The sequence below is a fragment of the Pongo pygmaeus genome, chromosome 5 (genome assembly GCF_028885625.2).
Source record: "Pongo pygmaeus isolate AG05252 chromosome 5, NHGRI_mPonPyg2-v2.0_pri, whole genome shotgun sequence".
In the NCBI taxonomy this organism is placed as follows: domain Eukaryota; kingdom Metazoa; phylum Chordata; class Mammalia; order Primates; family Hominidae; genus Pongo; species Pongo pygmaeus.
The window spans coordinates 75,037,711-75,057,290 of record NC_072378.2 but is presented as its reverse complement, the minus strand read 5'-3'; the positions used below and the strand labels follow the sequence as shown (position 1 = coordinate 75,057,290).

Sequence of the window (19,580 nt, the reverse complement as noted above, 5' to 3'; positions counted from 1 at the left end):
AATTATATACACATTTATAAAAGAAATCTTTTAAAATCTGAACAACACACAAAAACCTTTACCAACAACAACAAAAAATTTATGGATAAACCCAATTGTCTTTTGGGAGTTTTCCATTTCCTGAATTTGTCTTTCAAATGTTTCCAATCCAATTAAAGAAAATTTTAAAAATAGCAGATCACCTGAGGTCAGGAGTTCGAGACCAGCCCAGCCAACATGCTGAAACCCCGTCTCTAATAACAAATACAAAAATTAGCCGGGCATGGTGGTGGGCATCTGTAATCCCAGCTACTCGGGAGGCTGAAGCAGGAGAATCACTTGAACCCGGGAGGCGGAGGTTGAGAAAATTTAAAAAATAAAGCAGAATACTAAAATAAAAATCAGGAGTCCTAAATACTATTTCTGATTTTGCCACTGACTTGAAAGTTACTGAGCTTCTATGTACTTCATTTGTCTATGTATAAATTGAGACAGCAGAAATAAAAGTGACTTTCAACCCTATTTCTGAGTTGCTACTGATACCCAATCCTACCAATAACAGTGGTTCACTATTGTAAAAAGGAGGAATAAGAAATTTTTAAGTCCCCTATTGAGACAATCCTGATTAGTGTTTCCTAAAGGAGACATGACCACACCACTCTATTGTGCTTCTTTAAATATTATGACTGAGATTCTACTAAATGTATGGAAGCAAAATCATGAGATCCCACCCTAACAAACTATTTCTTGCAATGTTTTATTCAGAAACAAGAGACACTGCAATCAATCCTACTCCTAAGAGTCAAAGCAAAGAATCCACCTACTGGGACCATGCTACTTCTTGGCCCTATTGACAAATTCAGAAGAAAAGGTACAGGTTGGGCCTATTAGCTTCTAAGTTTTTGGTGTCAAACTCTTCCTTTATCTTTTCTGTAGGAATGTGTGGTGAAGTGCCTATACCTCAATTTCTTATTGTTGCTCAACATGTTAAGTCCAATTGGGTTGCCCTTCAAAGTTTTAAAACTTTCAGACTTGTTTCGTCTTACATATGTCTTCAAGATGAATTCACCAGAGCTATTAGCAACAATTTCAGATCGGCGATTTAACTGTAAAAAAAGATCCAGAAATATGAGTCAAAAATGTGATAATCTATCAACAACTATTTGAAAACCATTTAAAAGTAGTAAAAACATACAGCTTTTGGGAATGATGGTCGATAGCATTGGCGTGGATTTAAGAATAATTCAACTGCCTACTTTTTTTGCCTAAAGACTGCAAATTTGTAGGAACATGGAGGTTTATTGTATTACTTTCTTTTCATGTAAATCTCTCCAAAGATATTTGAGACAATTAGGGTAGAGGATCTTAGGATAGCTTTCTCCAGAGAGTAAAAAGTAAGCATTTCCCCTGCTTATCAGGCCTTGCTGCTATCTGGAGAACACTACAGCCAAATACGGCAATCGGCTGTCATTTCAACTTGTGTTTTTGTATAAGAACTTTTGCCTTAGTATCAAAGTTTCTGTACAGGCAGAAATTGATACTTTATACTTCAATAGATGCAAATAATAATATAAACATATCAGTAACAATCACTTTAGAGAGATCACAGTATATAACAGGCAAAAGGAGCAAAATAAATTTGTAAAGATTCCTTTATCATACAATTATAAAATTACAGGACACAATTTCAGTTCCCAGAAAATTCAGAGACAACTGTTGAATTAAAATACAACATATAAATTATTTTAGAATCCTGGCACATCTACTCACCTCCTAATTGTTTTGATTTTCCATCATTTTATTTGTGCTCCTAATTTGGTAATCTACATCAAATTACTGGGAGGAAATAAGGTGTAAATAAGTTTTTAAAAATTTATGGCTGATTATCTCACAGATTAGAGTACTCCCATTAATAAAATCATGATGATATATTCAGTCTGGAAGTCCCTAAAACTTTAAATCCACCGCCCTACCCCAGCCTAAGACAGTTTTCCAGGTAACGCAAGCACAGCATCAAGAGAACTACTGTGAATAGATGAATCCATTTGTTCGAAAAGAGATCAAATGACTAGAAAACCAATTACAAACATGGACCTCACTGATGTCAGACCTGCAACTATAAACATTATTTGTAAAGAAACATCAGTTTACAAAGGTTCAATAACACTGCATTTAATAATAACAAAATGTAGCTATTTTCAGAAAACTGCTAGTGTCATATACTATGTGAATTACATCATCTCATATAAATCTCATGACAATTCTAGGAAGTAGACAGTTATTGGCAAGCCTAGAGTTTGCTATTCTGACTGGTTAACATAGGACTTATCCAAAAATACTACATAGTAGTCCCCCTTTATCAATGGTTTTGCTTTCTGTGGTATCAGTTACTAACAGTCAATTGTGTTCCAAAAAAATTTTAATTTAACTACTCCGCTATTAGTAGATACTAAGATTGTCTCTAAAGTTCTGCTAAGGTATCACTTAAATTTTTCAGAGATTATGAATAATGCTCAGGCAAGGGAAGTACATACTAATTCATAAAAATGCACCAGGGCATAAAACATGAAAGGACAGCTTAACTCTGGTACTATGCAGCAATGCTGTGGGGCATATGATAAAGCCAGGTATTACTGTCCGGAGTGTTTAAGAACCCACACGCTCCCAAAAACAAAAACAAAAAATATCTGCCTGTGTCCTGGCAACACAATCAAAGTGTGGGTGACAGTCACTTGTTTATGGAATGGTTTCATCAATGCTTCATCCTAGGATATATATCCAGTATTCTCTGGGGTCTCAGTCATTCACTGGGAGTCTTCAAGGGGGCCTCCGGAGATCAATCTATGAAATACATTTATACAAAATAAACACTGATACAGGGATCAGCAAACTTTTTCTGCCAAGGGCTAAAAGTAAGTATTGTAGGCTTTCTTGATCATATAGTCTCTGTTGTATCTACTCAACTCTGTCCAAATATTCAAATCTGTTGTTGTAGCACAAAAGTGGCCATAGACACTTTATAAATAAGCATGGCTGTTTTCCAAGAAAACTTCACTTACGGACACAGATTTGAGTTTTATATTATGCTCACATGTCATGAAATAGAATTCATCTGATTCTTTCTTCCAAGCATTTAAAAACGTAAAAACCACTGTAGCTAACAGACAATAGACTTCAGGGTAGAGCCTTAATGTGACAACTCCTGTTTATAACATTAATCATTAAGTAACTAATAAGCATAGCAAGTTACTAGAATTTAAGTTCCACAAGAACAAAAAAGTCTGTTTTGCTCCAACACTTACACTGTGCTCAATATGTATTTGCTGCATCAATGAATAGTTCATTGAGAATACTAAATATGTGAAAATTATCAATGTTATCTTCCACTCAAAATTATCACATCATGTAATTTAAGTAAAGTACTGATATTCAGGAAGTTTAGCACTGAAGAATATCAGATAATAAGAGAACCTAATAGAAACCATTAAGTTAGAGACATATGTATGCTAAAAGCACTTAAATTCTGAAAAACAAAGAATTGAAACAGTAAAAAATTAGACACACTATCGAAAATACAACTTTCAAAGAGAGCCAACAGCAGTTCTATAAATGATAAATGTCATTGAAATTTTTAAAAAGTAAAAAAAAAAAAAAAAAATCCAACGTATGGATTAAAAATAGCAGCTTAGATAGAGCTAAAGATAAAAGTAAATTGGAAGATAGAGCTAAATAAATTACTCAGAATATGGTACAAAGATATGCTTCTTCATTCCATTAGCCATTTTTTTTTCCTTTTTTGCTTTTAAACATAAAATATAGGTTACGGGATTTTCTTTTTTAAATGATGGTTTTATGTCTATTAGGAGGTCTAGAAATAATAATGTAGAAAGGTAAAATCCACAGAGATAATGACTAAAATGTTTTCTTAACTAACAAAATATATAAATCCCTTAAAAGAAGCACAGCGAAACTGCAGAAGCCCAAAGACAAAGAGAAGATTCTGTGAAAGAGAAGGGGAAAGATATGAAGACACTGTGAACTAAAATAAAGGATTTCTCCTAATTCCACACTCATTTTCAAATGGAGAAACCAGTCTATAATAGTTTAAACCAATGATCCATATGGACCTGAGAAAAGAAAAATATCTAAGAGCAGTCTGAGCTCTGTGAGATATGCAAAATTTATCAGGCTCAGAGAGACATAAGTAAGGGACTTCAGTCATAGCCCCTGATCATTGCCCAAAGGCAATCATTTAAAGGTGTTTTGTGCTTTTTCTTGCCTGTAGTTTCCTGACTAGCAGATAAATTACCTAAAATGTTGGCCGAGCAGCTCACGCCTGTAATCCCAGCACTTTGGGAGGTCGAGGCTGATGGATCATCTCAGGTCAGGAATTTGAGACCAGCCTGACCAACATGGTGAAACCCCGTCTCTACTAAAAATACAAAAATTTGCCAGGTGTGGTGATGCATGCCTGTAATCTCAGCTACTCAGGAGGCTGAGGCAGGAGAATGGCTTGAACCCAAGAGGCGGAAGTTGCAGTGAGCTGAGATCATGCCACTGCACTCCAGCCTGGGTGGCAAGAGTGAGACTCCATCTCAAAAAAAAAAAGTTATCACAAGTTGCACATTGTGGCCCTCATTCATTATCTTCATGTGCCAGGAATTTGTGATACAAAGAACAAAGTATGGCCAATTAGTATCTATTGTTAGCTATTTTAATGTAAATTCTTGGTAAACAACTTAGGAATAGTCTCTTCTTTTTTCCTTAAAAAACTCACTCATAACTGCTGCTAATCAAAGCATACATGTGGGACAACCTAAATCCATGCTCCCAGGTTGCAGTCCTCAAATGTGGCTCACATAAACTCACTATATTAATTTTTACTCTATTAACTTATTAACTATATTAATTTTGCTTCAGTTTCTTCCTTTAGTTTGACAGACCTCTACATTACCTGTAAGCTATTCAAAATCTAAGTAGATATATGTATATATCCCTGGGACACACAAAGATCTTCTGAAGGATTATCAAGCATGGTAGCTTTAGTCATGGTTATCAACTTTTAAATCCTCAATCTGGCTGGGCATGGTGGCTCACACCTGTAATCCCAGCACTTTGGGAGGCCAAGGTGGGTGGATCACCTGAGGTCTGGAGTTCGACACCAGCCTGGCCAACATGGTGAAACCTTGTCTCTATTAAAAATACAAAAACTAGCCAGACATGGTGGCACACGCCTGTAGTCCCAGCTACTCAGGAGGCTGAGGCAGGAGAATTGCTTGAACCTGGGAAGGCGAAGGTTGCAGTAAGCCAAGATCGCGCCACTGCACTCCTGCCTAGGGGCCAGGAGACTATCTCAAAAAAAAAAAAAAAAAAGGCTGTATTGGCAAAAGCATATAGAAATTAACAAGATTTCAGTTTTTCCAATGATTTCTGAGAGTATTTGGTTAAAACAAAACAAAACAAAGAAACCTAAAAGTAACAAGTATACTACCTATTCAAATCTTGGTAAAGCTTTTTTAGTATATTTCTCCAAAATCTGGAAGGCCAGTACCTAATGACTGGATTACAAATTATTTTTAATTTTTAAATGTTTGATTACTATGTAATTTTTGGCATTTAACTCAAAAGGAAAGAACTGTGGCCAGGCACAATGGCTCATGCCTGTAATTCCAGCACTTTGGGAGGCCAAGGTAGGTGGATCACTTGAGGTCAGGAGTTCAAGACCAGCCTGGTGACCAACATGGCAAAACCACTAAAACTACTAAAAATACAAAAATTAGTCAGACGTGGTGGCAGGCACCTGTAGTCCCAGCTACTTGGGAAGCTGAGGTGAGAGGATCGCTTGAGCCTAGGAGGAAGAGGCTGCAGTGAGCCAAGATTGCCCCACTGCACTCCAGCCCGGGAGACAGAGTGAGATTCTGTCTCAAATAAAAAAAGAATTGTATGATAATACTATAGCAAAACTATTTCCATATTTATCTATTTAGAATGTAACCAGGATTTCTCAGCACTTGTATCTAACAAAAAAGTTTAAAAAGAAATTTCCCCCCATAAATAGGTACAATTGTTATGTGTCAATTTTTAAGAAAGAGTAAAATTGTTCTGAAAGTTTCATTCAGGTAATACAGATTCATGAATAGATGAACTAAATGAATAAAAAGGGAAACCATCAGCCTCACCCATTTTAAAAGATAAATTTCCAATATTATTTTGCATAATAAATTTAATAATTATAAATATCTGTAATAATACTTTTTAGATCAAGTGTTCATTAATAATTATAACTCAGTTTTTAAAAAAACAAACTTTAGTAGCAGGAGTTTTACTTAATGTTAAGCTTCAGTGAAGTTTATCTTCAGTGAAGAATATCTCTATTAAATAAAGTGTGACAGGATAATATAAAGATTTTCAATTACATAAAAGTATATCATATTAAGATTCTATGGGAAAACTGAACAGAAGAAATATGGATTTAAGAGGGAAAAGGCACAATATAAAATTTCTAATTGTTAAGAGATGGTCCACGTATACTTAAAATAGATGATACTATCATATCAGAATGATGTTTAGAGTTCACTAAATAAATCAATGTGTCCTGTAGGTTTTACTTTAAAACATAAATATTTACATTTAAAAAATATGTAATAGAGCATACACTTTTACAAAAAATCATAAGAAATCCGAAAGCAGGCCAGGCGCAGTGGCTCACGCCTGTAATCCCAGCACTTTGCGAGGCCGAGGCGGGCAGATCACAAGGTCAGAGTTCGAGACCAGCCTCACATGGTGAAACCCCGTCTCTACTAAAAATATAAAAAATTAGCCGGGCGTGGTGGCGCACGCCTGTAATCCCAGTCACTCAGGAGACTGAGGCAGGAGAATCCCTTGAACCCAGGAGGTGGAGGTTGCAGTGAGCTGAGATCACACCACTGCTCTCTGGCCTGGGTGACAGAGCAAGACTCTGTCTCAAAAAAAAAAAAAAAAAAAAAAAAAAACAATCTGAAAGCTACGTATGTGTACATGAAGACCAATGCCCTATATAAGTTAGTGATAGAAAATATCTTTTATTTTTTATTTTTATTTCTGGTAGAGTCTCATTTTGTTGCCCAGGCTGATCTCAAACTTCTGGCTTCGAACGATTCTCCCGCTTCATCCTACCAAGGTGCTGGGATTACAGGTAATAGACACCATGCCTGCTCACATCTTATTTTCATCTACCAAGTTCACTCCTTTTTTTCTACTTTTTTCTTGTCTATCTAAAGAACACCTAAAAAGCAGCACTTCAGGAAATCCAGATGTTAAAATAAAAGCTAGGAAAACCTGCAGTGGGAAAAACCTTAGAGTTTTTCAGCATGAATAACTTTATAAAGAAAAACTTAATGGTATTAAGAGAAAAACATCAAATTCAATAATTTCCTCAGGACAGGCACAGTGGCTCACGCCTGTAATCCCAGCACTTTGGGAGGCCAAGGTGGGCAGATCATTTGAGGTCAGGGGTTCAAGACCAGCCTGACCAACATGGTGAAACCCCACCTCTACTAAAATACAAAAATTAGCTGGTTTGGTGGTGTCCGTGTGTAATCCCAGCTACTCAGGAGGTTGAGGCAGGAGAATCACTTGAATATGGGAGGCAGAAGTTGCAGTGAGCCAATATCGCACCATGCACTCCAACCTGGGCAACAGAGTGAGACTCAGTCTCAACAGATAAAGAAATAAAATAAATTTCCTCAAATTATGACAAAATAGAGCTGTTGCAGAGGGAAAAAAAACCCCAGAAAGACAGGGAAAAAAAGTAAATGTTAAAAGTTCTTTAAATTCTTACACTGTAAATACAGGAAATATGTGAAGGTGCTATGTTCAGATCAGCAAAAATTCAAGTATGACTACATATTTTGCAAGATTACAGGGAAATAGGGTCATACACTGATAGTGGGAATGGCTAATGTTAACACCTTTAGATAGGGAATTTGGCAGTATCTAGCGAAACTACATGTGAATGTCACCTCTGAAATGGCAACTTCAATTCTAGGAATCTATCCCACAAATATACTACACAGATATGAAAAAAATATATATGCACAAGGTTTTAGTGGAGTCTTATATGTAATAGCAAAAGACTGGGGGAAAAAATCTCTATTCATCAGTAGGGACAAACTGAATATCTACAGTATATCCATCCAATGAAGTACTATATAACAATAAAAAGGATGATAAAGATTTGTAAATACTTTGCTGTAGAGTGATCTACATAACATACTGTCAAGTAAAAAAATCAAGGTGTCAACAGTGTGGATAGTTTTTCCAAGAATAGTGGTATATGCTTACATATATATATATATAAAAAAAGCTAAGCCACATAATTTTTAAAACAAGTCACTTATAGGGAAAAAAGAATAAAGGGAATCAAGACAAAATTAGATTTCTCTGAAAATTACTTCTTTTGAGATGTGATGCTGAAACCATCCAAAAAATTTACATAATAAAAATTAAAATGAAAATAAAATGCAATTCCTCACTATAAAAAACAAAACAAAACAAAAAAACAAAACAAACAAACAAAAAAACCTAACTCTCTATTCAGCTGGTAGAATACCAAACAGAAATAAACAATTTCAAATTACTTAAAAATATACTAATTTAAATACACATCCCTAGTGGGACTATACATATACCTGCTAGTGTCATCAAAAACAAGGAAACAAAATAATTTGAAAATCATTTTATTAGTAATTACGTTGGTATTACTATTGTGAAACTATTTTATATATCTAATAAGACAAAGCAAATAAAAGTGGGTTTTTTTGTTTTGTTTTTTGTTTTCTGTTTGGAGACTGTCTCGCTCTGTCACCCAGGCTGGAGTGCAGTGGCACAATCTCAGCTCACTGCAACCTCTGCCTCCTGAGCTCAAGCAATTCTCCTTCCTCAGCCTCCCATGTAGCTGGGACTACAGGAGCCCACTACCATGCCTGGCTAATTTTTCTATTTTTAGTGGAGACGAGGTTTCAACATGTTGGCCAGGCTGGTCTCGAACTACTGACCTCAAGTGATCTGCCTGCTTTGGCCTCCCAAAGTGTTGGGATTAATGGCATGAGCCACTGTGCCCAGTCCCAAATAAGTTATTAAATTAACATCATTGGGAAAAAGACAGTAGACTCAAAAGCCTTTAAAAGGAAAATGATACATCTGATGATATAAGGAAATATATTTTCCCCATGGCAACAGCCACCATAAGCAAAGACAAAAGACTAGTGAAGAAACTGAGTTAAAATTTTAGTAATGGCCAGGCGTGGTGACTCACGTCTGTAATCCCAACACTTTCGGAGGCAGAGATGGGAGAATCACTTGAGGCCAGGAGTTCATGACCAGTCTAGCCAAAATGGTGAAACCCGGTCTCTAATAAAATACAAAAATTAGCCAGGCATGGTGGTGTATGCCTGTAATCCCAACTACTTGTGTGGCTGAGGCATAAGAATTGTTTGAACCCGGGAGACAGAGGTGGCAGTAAGCTGAGATTGCGCCACTGCACTCTATTCTAGGCAACAGAGCCAGACTCCGTCTCAAAAAAAAAAAAAGGACACACACACACGTATATATATTAGCAGCTAGTATCACAGCAAAGGGCCAATTTCTCCAAAATACCTTATTTCATCAAACCTATAACATTATTATAAAATACACCATTATTGTATGTACTACAGTGCAAAATTTTTTATTTTTTAGAGATGGAGTCTCACTATGTTGCCCAGGTAGTCTCAAACTCCTGGCCTAAAGCAATTCTCCCATCTTGATTTCCCAAAGTGCTAGGATTATAGGCGTGAGCCACTACACCTGGCCAAATACATTTTTTAAAAATAATTAAAGCATATCACGCTATCTCAATAAGATGCATCTAGATTTCAAAGATGTCAAAATGTGAAAAAAAGTGTGTCTCAGACTAAATATAAAAATAATTCCTATGAATAATATTCTAAAGGCCAGACAGAAAAATGGGCAAAGGATATTAACTGACAATTATTTTAAAAAAGAATGAGACTATACATATGAAATGATGTTCAACCTCACAAAAAATAAAATGGAAATTAAAACTACACTGAGATACTAGTTTTCATTGGCAAAGATCAAAGGTTGATGACATTATGACAGATGTGTGGGGAAACAGATACGTTCAGATATCGATGGAACAAGTGTAAATCTGGTATGCCAAAATTAGAAATGGACCTGTCCTGATAAAGCAGTGCAACTTCTAGGAATTCCTTCTACAGATATGCTTGTATGTATGCAAAATAACCCATATAGAAAGCTAATTTACAGATTATTTTAGAAAAAAATTAAAAAGTTGACAACACTGTAAATATCCATCAATAGGTGGAATTGGTTAACGGTATATAATACAATGGAATACTATGCACTCACTGAAAAGAATGAGATGCTTTTTATGAACTCTTACAGATGGTCTCCAAGATAATATATTAAGTTAAAGGAAGATCAGAAAAACCATGCACAGTATATTACCAATTGTGTAACATGGGAGGTGGAAATATTTCTCTTCTTTATAATGCATGGAACATTCCCAAAGTGATAAATAACAAATTGGGAACACCATTTGCCTCTGGAGTGGAGAAAGTGGGTAACTGGGGTTTATAATTTAAAGATATGAAATCTTCTTTTGAGGTAACAATTTTTTTGTATATAACGTAAAAGAAAAAAATAATTTAAGCAACACTTGCCTTTTTTCCTTTTGAGGTTTCAGAATCCTCATCTTCATCCACACTGAGCAGATTTGTCCCACTACACAGAAAATAAGGGGAAAAAACCTTAAGTAGCAATCACAATCCTTATATTAAATTCTGAGGTTTTATCCTCTATGCTCACCTAATTCAGGGAATCAGCAAACTTTTTCTGTAAAGGGCTAGACCATAGGCTTTGCAGGCCATATGGTCTCTGTAGCAGCTACTCATATGCTGTATGAAAACAGCCATAAACAATATATGTGGCTATGTTCCAATAAAAATTATTAACTGAATTAGGTGGCACGCAAGATTAGCCCACGGATCATAGTTTGCTGAACCCTACAATAAATGAACACATAATTCTGTTTATTTAGTTATGGATTTTATATATTCTCATTCATTTTTCCTTTTTGTCTTAGATTGAAAATTAAGGGTAGAAAGATAGACAAACAAAGAAATAAACTGAAAGGAAAGAAAGCCTTAGCTAATGAAAAGGAAGTAATTCCAGTGGTAGTACCATGGTAAAATAGTTATACTTCTACCACTCTTGGAAATATCAACCCTTCATTGAGAAATCACTGGCCTGAAATTCTAAAAGATTAAACTAATGTATCTATTAACAGGTTCATGTTAATAGATACATGTTCAAAAAGCTGATGTGCCTGAGACTCATGATGAACCAAAAAGTACAATTCAGAAATGAAATGTACAGGACAGCTAGCACTGTAAAGACAGTTTTTAAAAAATGTACAACTACAGTAAATCTGCCACCAAAGAAAGTCAAATACAACCTTTTCGAAGACAACTCAGCTATTTAAAGTCCTAGATATTTACACAAAAATGTAAAATGTTTTATTACTGTTTATATACATCCCAACTTCTTTTAATGATTAAAAAGTCTCTCGTAAACCTTTCACAAACATGTTTAAAAAGTGGTATATTTTCTATGCAGCTTAATTTCAGATTTAATTCTAATTTTTCAAAACTATATGCATACTGAATATAATAATTGTTTTATATTTTAAAGTAATCAGAAAAAGTATAAAAGAAATGAAAGAAAGAAAACCATAAAATACTGACTTTAAATGAGAGACTTACCAGTTCAAAGCTCTCCTTCAAATAAAACTTCAAATCAACATCTCATCGGTGAAGGCACATAAAGTGGTAATGATGAAAACGGAGCTGTTGCCCAGACAGAAGTGAAGCACCTACAATATTTAGCCAATATATTCTGAATGACTTCTTGTATAAAAATTTCTTTAACATATTTATAGTTTTGGTAGAACTTTGTGTGTATATTTGTGTATCTCTGAATTTGTTGTTTATTTTGGCCAGCAGAAAACCAGATCAATAAATCAAAAAACTAAAAACAATGTTTTTTTGTTTGTTTTTGTTTTGTTGAGACGGAGTCTTACTCTGTCGCCCAGGCTGGAGTGCAATGGCATGATCTGGGTTCACTGCAACCTCTACCTCCCGGGTTCAAGTGATTCTCCTGCCTCAGCCTCCTGAGTAGCTGGGATTACAGGTGTGCGCCACCACATCCAGCTAATCTTTTGTATTTTTAGTAGAGATGAGGTCTCACCATGTTGGCCAGGCTGATCTTGAACTTCTGACCTCAAATGAACCACCTGCCTCGGCCTTCCAAAGTGTTGGGATTACAGGCATGAGCCACTGTGCCCGGCCAGAAAACTAAATGTTGAATTTTAAAAACAAATCTCATGACAAACAAAAAGTTATATTAAAACTATCATTTAAAATTTTTACACAACAGTCATTCCAAGTAGATTAACAAAGTGTAATGAACACTTTGCTTAACTTCTGTCTGGGTAAACACCTGTGTTTATCATTTATAATGGTTCTGCTTTCTCTGGTGAGAATCTGACCTAAGATGGATGTGGTAGGGGTGGTGGTCACAACTGGGGAAGAAAGATACTGTAGTATTTAAACTTTCATACAAAATGCAAGGGTCTTTTCTGGGTTCACTTACTCATGATAAATGGTGGATTTCCAAATTGCTGCCTGAACAGAATGCCTTTTTAAAAAACAAAAAACAATTTCCTTATTTTGAGGCCTTCCATTGTACAGTCAATTTTTAATTGTAAGGTTACATGTACTACAAGCATATATTTATACATTTCAAAAGATGGAGAAAATAACAGTAAAATTATTTACCAATAAAGAATTGCTTTTTCTTTCCTTAAAGCGACTGTGAAAGAGTTAAATGTTTTCTTAAGAATACCATACTCCTAAAAATATTTCCATAGAATAGAAATTGTTTTTCTAATGAGAAGTTTTATTCTTATAAAATATCTGAGGGAAAAAAAAATCCTTACTCTTTATCTGTATCTCCTTCACTTTCTTCTTCATGATCAAAGCTCCAATTATTTTTAAAACCTCCATCTCTCTTAGACTCTGATCTAGCCAAAGCTGAAATAAAAACAAACTGCAGTAAGTATTCATTAATAGAGCTATTCAATATAAAACAAATATGTACATTTCCCAAGCTCTTTGATTATTCTAGATTTTGTTTTAATTTGCTTGCCTTTGTCTATTTTTTGTAAACATCTGATTTCCTCCAAAAGAAAAAGAAGACATTAAAATCTGTTTTTACTAATTCATAACCATCCATACATGTGCTTGCTACACAAAGAAGCTCAGATTAGAAAGCTATAATAAAAATGGAGGGCACATGAATATGTATGAATATATATAAAATCAGCCCTAAATCTCATCTTTGATCACTGATTCTAGAAATAAATACCTATAAATAGTTTGCTTGCCTTCTTCATGAGAACTATATCCAGACTGCTAGACTCTCCCTTAAACTCAATGATACCTGCCTTTTAACAGAAGAAAAACAAACAAGGTTTTCTGTTTTGGCAATGTGGTTAAAACTTGACAACCTGAAAAACTCTAGATCAGAACACTAAATGTGCTCATTATGAATTTTAAAAAATTTTATAACTGCATGGCTGAAACCCCTTGAAGCCATTAACAACTAGAAAGTGGGAACCCAGAGAGCTAAATGAAATTCCAAAGATGGCATTTCTCTCCTGGTACCGTATGACCAAAAACCCGATGTCCTAGAACCCAGGCTTTATTAGGTTAACCTCGAGGCCCCAGCAAAATGAGATGTCAGACTGAAAACCAGAGAAGCTGAAGGGCAACACTCTGACTTGGTGAACTAGGGAAAAACAAAACAGAACAAAAAACTCACTGAAAAGGCAGTGGGGATAATTCTGATGTCTTACGCTTGGCTCTGGCTTTTTGAGTTGTACTAAAGACAAATAAAGTACATCCACCCCATGGTCAGTGCTATGGTCTGAATGTTCCCAAATTTACATGGTGAAATCCTAACCCCGAGATACAGATGGTATTAAGAGGTGGGGCCTGTGGGAGCTGATTAGATCACGAGGGCACAGCTCTCACGAATGGGATTGGTGCCCTTATCAAAGAGGCCAATGGAGCTCGTTTGCTCCTTCCATTCCGTGAGGAGACAGCCAGAAGGCACCATTTGTGAAAAAGTGGGACCTTACCAGATACTGAATCTGGACATCTTAATCTAACTTCCCAGCTTCCAGAATTCTGAGAAATGTGAGGTTTAAAGGCTACTCCAGTCTATGGACTTCAATACAGCAGCCCGAATGAACTAAGACAGTTAGGAAATCCCTAATCATAAGAGATCACAATTAACTAGGGTTTGTAGCCAGAATTTTCACAACTTACAGGGCCATGAAAAACCCATAATTAAAATATCCTCCCATGAAAAGATGCTCAGCATCACTAACCATTAAAAAACACAAATCAAAACCATAATGAGATACTACTTCTCATCCATTAGGAAAGCTTTTTTCCCTTTTTTTTTTTTTTTTTTTTTTTTGAGGCAAGGTAGCCCAAGCTGGAGTGCAGTGGTGCCATCATGGCTCACTGCAGCCTTGACCTCTCGGGCCCAAATGACCTTCCCGCCTCAGCCTATGGAGTAGCTGGGATCACAGACACATGCCACCACGCTCAAGTAATTTTTAAATTTTTTTGTAGAGGTGAGGTCTTGCCATTTTGCCCAGGCTGGTCTCAAACTCCTGGCCTCAATCCATCCTCCCTGCCTCAGCCACTCAAAGTGCTGGTAATACAGGCGTGAGCCACCCTGCCTGGCTGCTATTATTTACTTTTAAAAATGGAAAGTAACAAGTATTGGCTAGGATGTGGGAGAAACTGGAACTCTTGTGCATTGCTAGTAGGAATGCAAAACAGTTCAGGCACTATAGAAAAGAATTTGGCAGTTCCTCAAAAAGTTAAACATAGAATTACCATATGAGCTAGCAATTTCACTTCTAGGGAGACATCTAAAATAACAAAAGCATGTATTCAAACAGACACTTGTATGCCAATGTTCATAGTAGCATTATTCACAGTAAGCTAAATGGTGGAAACAACCCAAATTTCTATCAACGGATTAATAAACAAAATACAGTATGTGTGTACATATGTACACACACACACACACACACACACACACACACACACACACACACAACGGAATGTTATTCAGCCTTAAAGGGATACAAATTGGATACAGGATACAAGACAGATGAACCTTGAAAACAGTTACTAAGTGAAATAAGCCAGATGCAAAAGGACAAACATTGTATGATTCCACATACATGAAGTACCCAGAATAGGTAAATTCATAGAGACAGAAAGTAGAATCAAGGTTACCAGAGGCTAAAGGAAGTAGAGAAATGGAGAATTACTGTTTAACAGGTACACGGTTCTTGTTTATGATGATTTAAAAGATCCAAAAATAAATATTGGTGGCAGCTGCACATTATAAATGTACTTAATACCAATGAACTGTATAAATAAACACTTAAAAATGGTTAAACAGTAACTTATATGTTATGTATAGTATACCACAATAAAAAACTGCTTTTAAAAGGAAAAAAAAAAAAAAAAAACAGCCTGAAAGTGACTAACACAAGCAAACATAAATCCTCTCTAAAAAATATAAAACTTCAATGCAAGCCTGAAAAAAAAAGTTTCAGAAATATCATGAACAGGAGGAAATAAGTCTTAATGAGCAAACCATCAGTATACGTGAAACTTCCTAACATGTATACTGGGATTGAAAACATAAGTAAATAAATAGTAGATGATGGAAACAAGGTTTCTCCCTGTCAAATAAAGAAGTTACAAATAAGAGAGGAAAGACAGAATGAACCCTATGGTGCTAGGTTAGAGTCAGACATACCAGCGTGAACTCACATTTATTTAATACATACACAGATGTACAGGTATGTTGTAACATGGGTTAGTATAGAGAGCTAGGGCTGCTTTCTTAGAGGGTCTAGAAGCAGTGACACCCCAGTAGCAACAAACACACCTACAACTAGATCTTGGTTTCTAAATACCATTCTCTCTAATAAAAGGAGCCAGGGCTCCTAGAAGAAATGACTGATTCTAGGCCAGAGGCAGAAAAAACACCAACATGAGCCTGGTATAACTTACAGGGTCAGAATGCAAGAAAATCATTATTTTTTTTTAAAGACGGGGGCATGTCAAAAGGTTACAGAGCCAACTTGAAAGAATTCCCAACAGCCAAAGTTGGAACAATTTTAGCAAAAATAAATAACATTGGCATTGGGTTATAACTCCTAAATAAAATAAACATTCCCGAATCCATACTGATAAAAACAGATGATTGAATAAATAAATAAATGGAAAGAAGGGACACATGTTCCTTACAGAAGAATTCCAAATAATATAAGCATATACTCCCTTCTCCAAAGATAAAAATGAATTTTCCTTCCCTTGAGTATGGGCTCAACTTGGTAACTTACGTCAAAAACACAGACATAAAAGGGAGGAAAACCAAACTGACAATGGAGAAACCTGACAAACACGACCTCAGCCAAGTGATCATAGTTAACATTCATAGTGATATGTCTTATTCATGGCATGTACCCTTTAATACGGTATGATGAAAATAGCACTTCAGCACTGTGATCCTTTCCCTAAAACTCATAATCCCAGTTTAATCATAAGAAAACATCGGACAAACCCAACCTGAGGGACACTGTATAAAATACCTGTATACACTATTTTGTACAACTGTCAAGGTTATGAAAAACAAGGAAAGATTAAGAAACTGTGAAAGAACACAGTATACTAAGGAGACAAGACAATCAAATCCAAAGTCCTGGATTGGACTCTCGAATATGAAAAGGGTGTTAATGGAATTACTGGTGAAATCCAAAATAAAGTTTGTAGTTCAGGTAATAGTAATAATACTATCACACAAATGTTAAATTTCATAGTTGTGACAAACATACACTGGCTATATTTGGTGGCAACATTAGTGGAGGCTGAGTAAAAGTTATATAGAAGTTCTCTAAACCGGCCGGGCGCAGTGGCTCCTGCCTGTAATTCCAGCACTTTGGGAGGTGGAGGCGGAGACAGGCGGATCACCTGAGGTCGGGAATTTGAGACCAGCCTGACCAACGTGGAGAAACCCTGTCTCTACTAAAAATACAAAATTAGCCGGTGTGGTGGTGCATGCCTGTAACCCCACCTACTCAGGAGGCTGAAGCAGGAGAATCACTTGAACCCAGGAGACGGAGGTTGCAGTGAGCCAAGATCACGGCATTGCACTCCAGCCTGGGCAACAACAGCGAAACTCCGTCTCAAAAAAAAAAAGAAAGAAAGAAATTCTCCAAATCATCACTGAAACTTCTATATTAATTTAAATGTATTCCAAAAGAAAAAGTTTTAAAACACCAAAGGCTAGGTGCAGTGGCTCATGCTTGTAATCTCAGCATCCTGCAAAGCTGAAGTGGGCAGATCATTTTAGCCCAGGAGTTTGAGACCAGCCTGGGCAACATGACAAAATCCTGTCTCTACAAAAAATACAAAAAAATTAGCCTGGCATGGTGGTGCGTGTCTGTAGCACCAGCTACTCAGGAGACTGGGATAGAAGGATTGGACGGAGGATCAATTGAGCCTGGGAGGTTGAGGCTGCAGTGAGCCATGATCACGCCACTGCAATCCAGCCTGGGTGACACAGCGAGACAGTCTCAAAAACACATAAATAAAAATTAAAAAACACAATGTAAAATGAACCTATGTTTCAAAAGTCAAAAGAGACGTCGTAATATTTATGCACTAAAGGAACTGGGGTTCTTTACACACAATTCCTTTTTTTTTTTTTTGAGATGGAGTCTTGCTCTGTCGCCCAGGCTGGAGTGCAGTGGCGCAATCTCAGCTCACTGCAACCGCCGCCTCCCGGGTTCAAGTGATTCTCCTGCCTCAGCCTCCTGAGTAGCTGGGATTACAGGCGCATGCTACCACGCCTGGCTAATTCTGTATTTTTAGTAGAGACAGGGTTTCACCATGTTGGTCGGGCTGGTCTCAAACTCCTGACCTTGTGATCCACCCGCCTCGGCCTCCCAAAGCACTGGGATTACAGGCATGTGCCACCACACCTGGCTGTTTACACGTAATTCTAACAAATTCAATCATACCCTAATTGATATTAGATTAGAACCTCCATGGAAGTAATAATTTCCAGTGAGAGAGAAAAAAAATTATAAAAAGAAAAGAGATTTTTAAAAGTTTGGGGGCAACCTGGAGTGGGGACAAAAACTTAAAATCTTCAAAAGTCCTTGAGAGTATCACTACATTTCAATAACTTGTTATGGTTGACATTTGTAATTATGAAAGTAGAAAATTATGGCCACTGTATTCTAGTTAGAAAATTAAGGAGATGGAAAGAAAAAGGTTAAGGAGAGATCCCAGTTAAATATCACAAATTAAACACATAAAGTTTTCTCCATATCCTCCACTAAAATGACAATAATGGAAAGAGGAAGAAAAGTAGCAACACATAAGAACAGAAAGAACCAGAGAGGAGATAATAGTAGAAAAGAGATTAACAAAAGTGAAAAAAGATAAACATTTGGTGGATGAATAGGAACTAATATGGTTGACCAAAGAAAGCAAAAACCTAAATGTCTATGAGGGCACAAGTTACCAAATGAACACAAGAAGCAAAAGAAGATTTTTAATACTGCTATATCAATAAAATAAATTGAATTCATTATGACAAATCTTCCCAAAAAAGCAAAACTCCGGCTCAGAAGACTTTGCAACTAATTTCTTTCAAACTTTTAAAAAATAGCACCAATCTTATCTGAACTTTTGCAGAAAATAAAAAAGGAACACTTTGCAGCTCATTTTATGAAGTCAGAATACTTGATCCCAAACTTGACAATGACATTCAAGGAAGGAAAACTACTGAGGAATCTCACAAAAAGACAGATATAAAACCTAAACAAAATATTAGCAAATCAAACTCAGTGATATATAAATAACACATTACAATTAAGCAGGGTTTATTCTAAAAAGTAAAAGTAAACATTTGAAAATCATGAATGTAATTTACAATATCCACTCACAACAAACAAAAATTCTTAGCAGGCAGGGCACGGTGGCTCATGCCTGTAATCCCAGCACTTTGGGAGGCCGAGGTGGGTAGATCACTTGAGGTCAGGAGTTTGAGACCAGCCTGGCCAATGTTGCAAAACCCTGTCTCTACTAAAAATACAAAAATTAGCCAGGCGTGGTGGAGCGCACCTGTAATCCCAGCTACTCGGGAGGCTGACGCAGGAGAATCGCTTGAACCCAGAAGGCAGAGGTTGAGTGAGCTGAGATCACGCCACTGCACTTCAGCCTGCACGACACAGCAAGAGTCTGTCTCAAACAAAACAAAACAAAACAAAACAAACCTCTTAGCAGGATAGGCGAGATAATCCCAGCGCTTTGGGAGGCCAAGGTGGGTGAATCACTTGAGGTCAGGCATTCAAGACCAGCTTGGCCAAC

The 19,580-nt window shown here is 36.4% G+C and overlaps 1 protein-coding gene across 8 annotated transcripts in view; it reads right to left on the bottom strand.

Moving 5' to 3' along the window:
- Positions 1–19,580, bottom strand: part of SENP6 (SUMO specific peptidase 6) — a 114,761-nt gene that overhangs the window by 81,186 nt on the left and 13,995 nt on the right. For 3 of the 8 annotated variants that reach the window (XM_063666336.1, XM_063666338.1, XM_063666339.1), the window contains exons 2-5: positions 13,040–13,133; positions 12,694–12,738; positions 10,704–10,764; positions 940–1,085 (exon numbers count right to left, since the gene is read on the bottom strand). In XM_063666336.1, the coding sequence (XP_063522406.1) occupies positions 940–1,085; positions 10,704–10,764; positions 12,694–12,738; positions 13,040–13,133 (346 nt within the window). Of the gene's footprint in view, positions 1–939; positions 1,086–10,703; positions 10,765–11,804; positions 11,915–12,693; positions 12,739–13,039; positions 13,134–19,580 lie in introns of those variants that run through there. The other 5 variants (XM_054493106.2, XM_054493108.2, XM_054493109.2 and 2 more) reach the window with 3 other exon arrangements.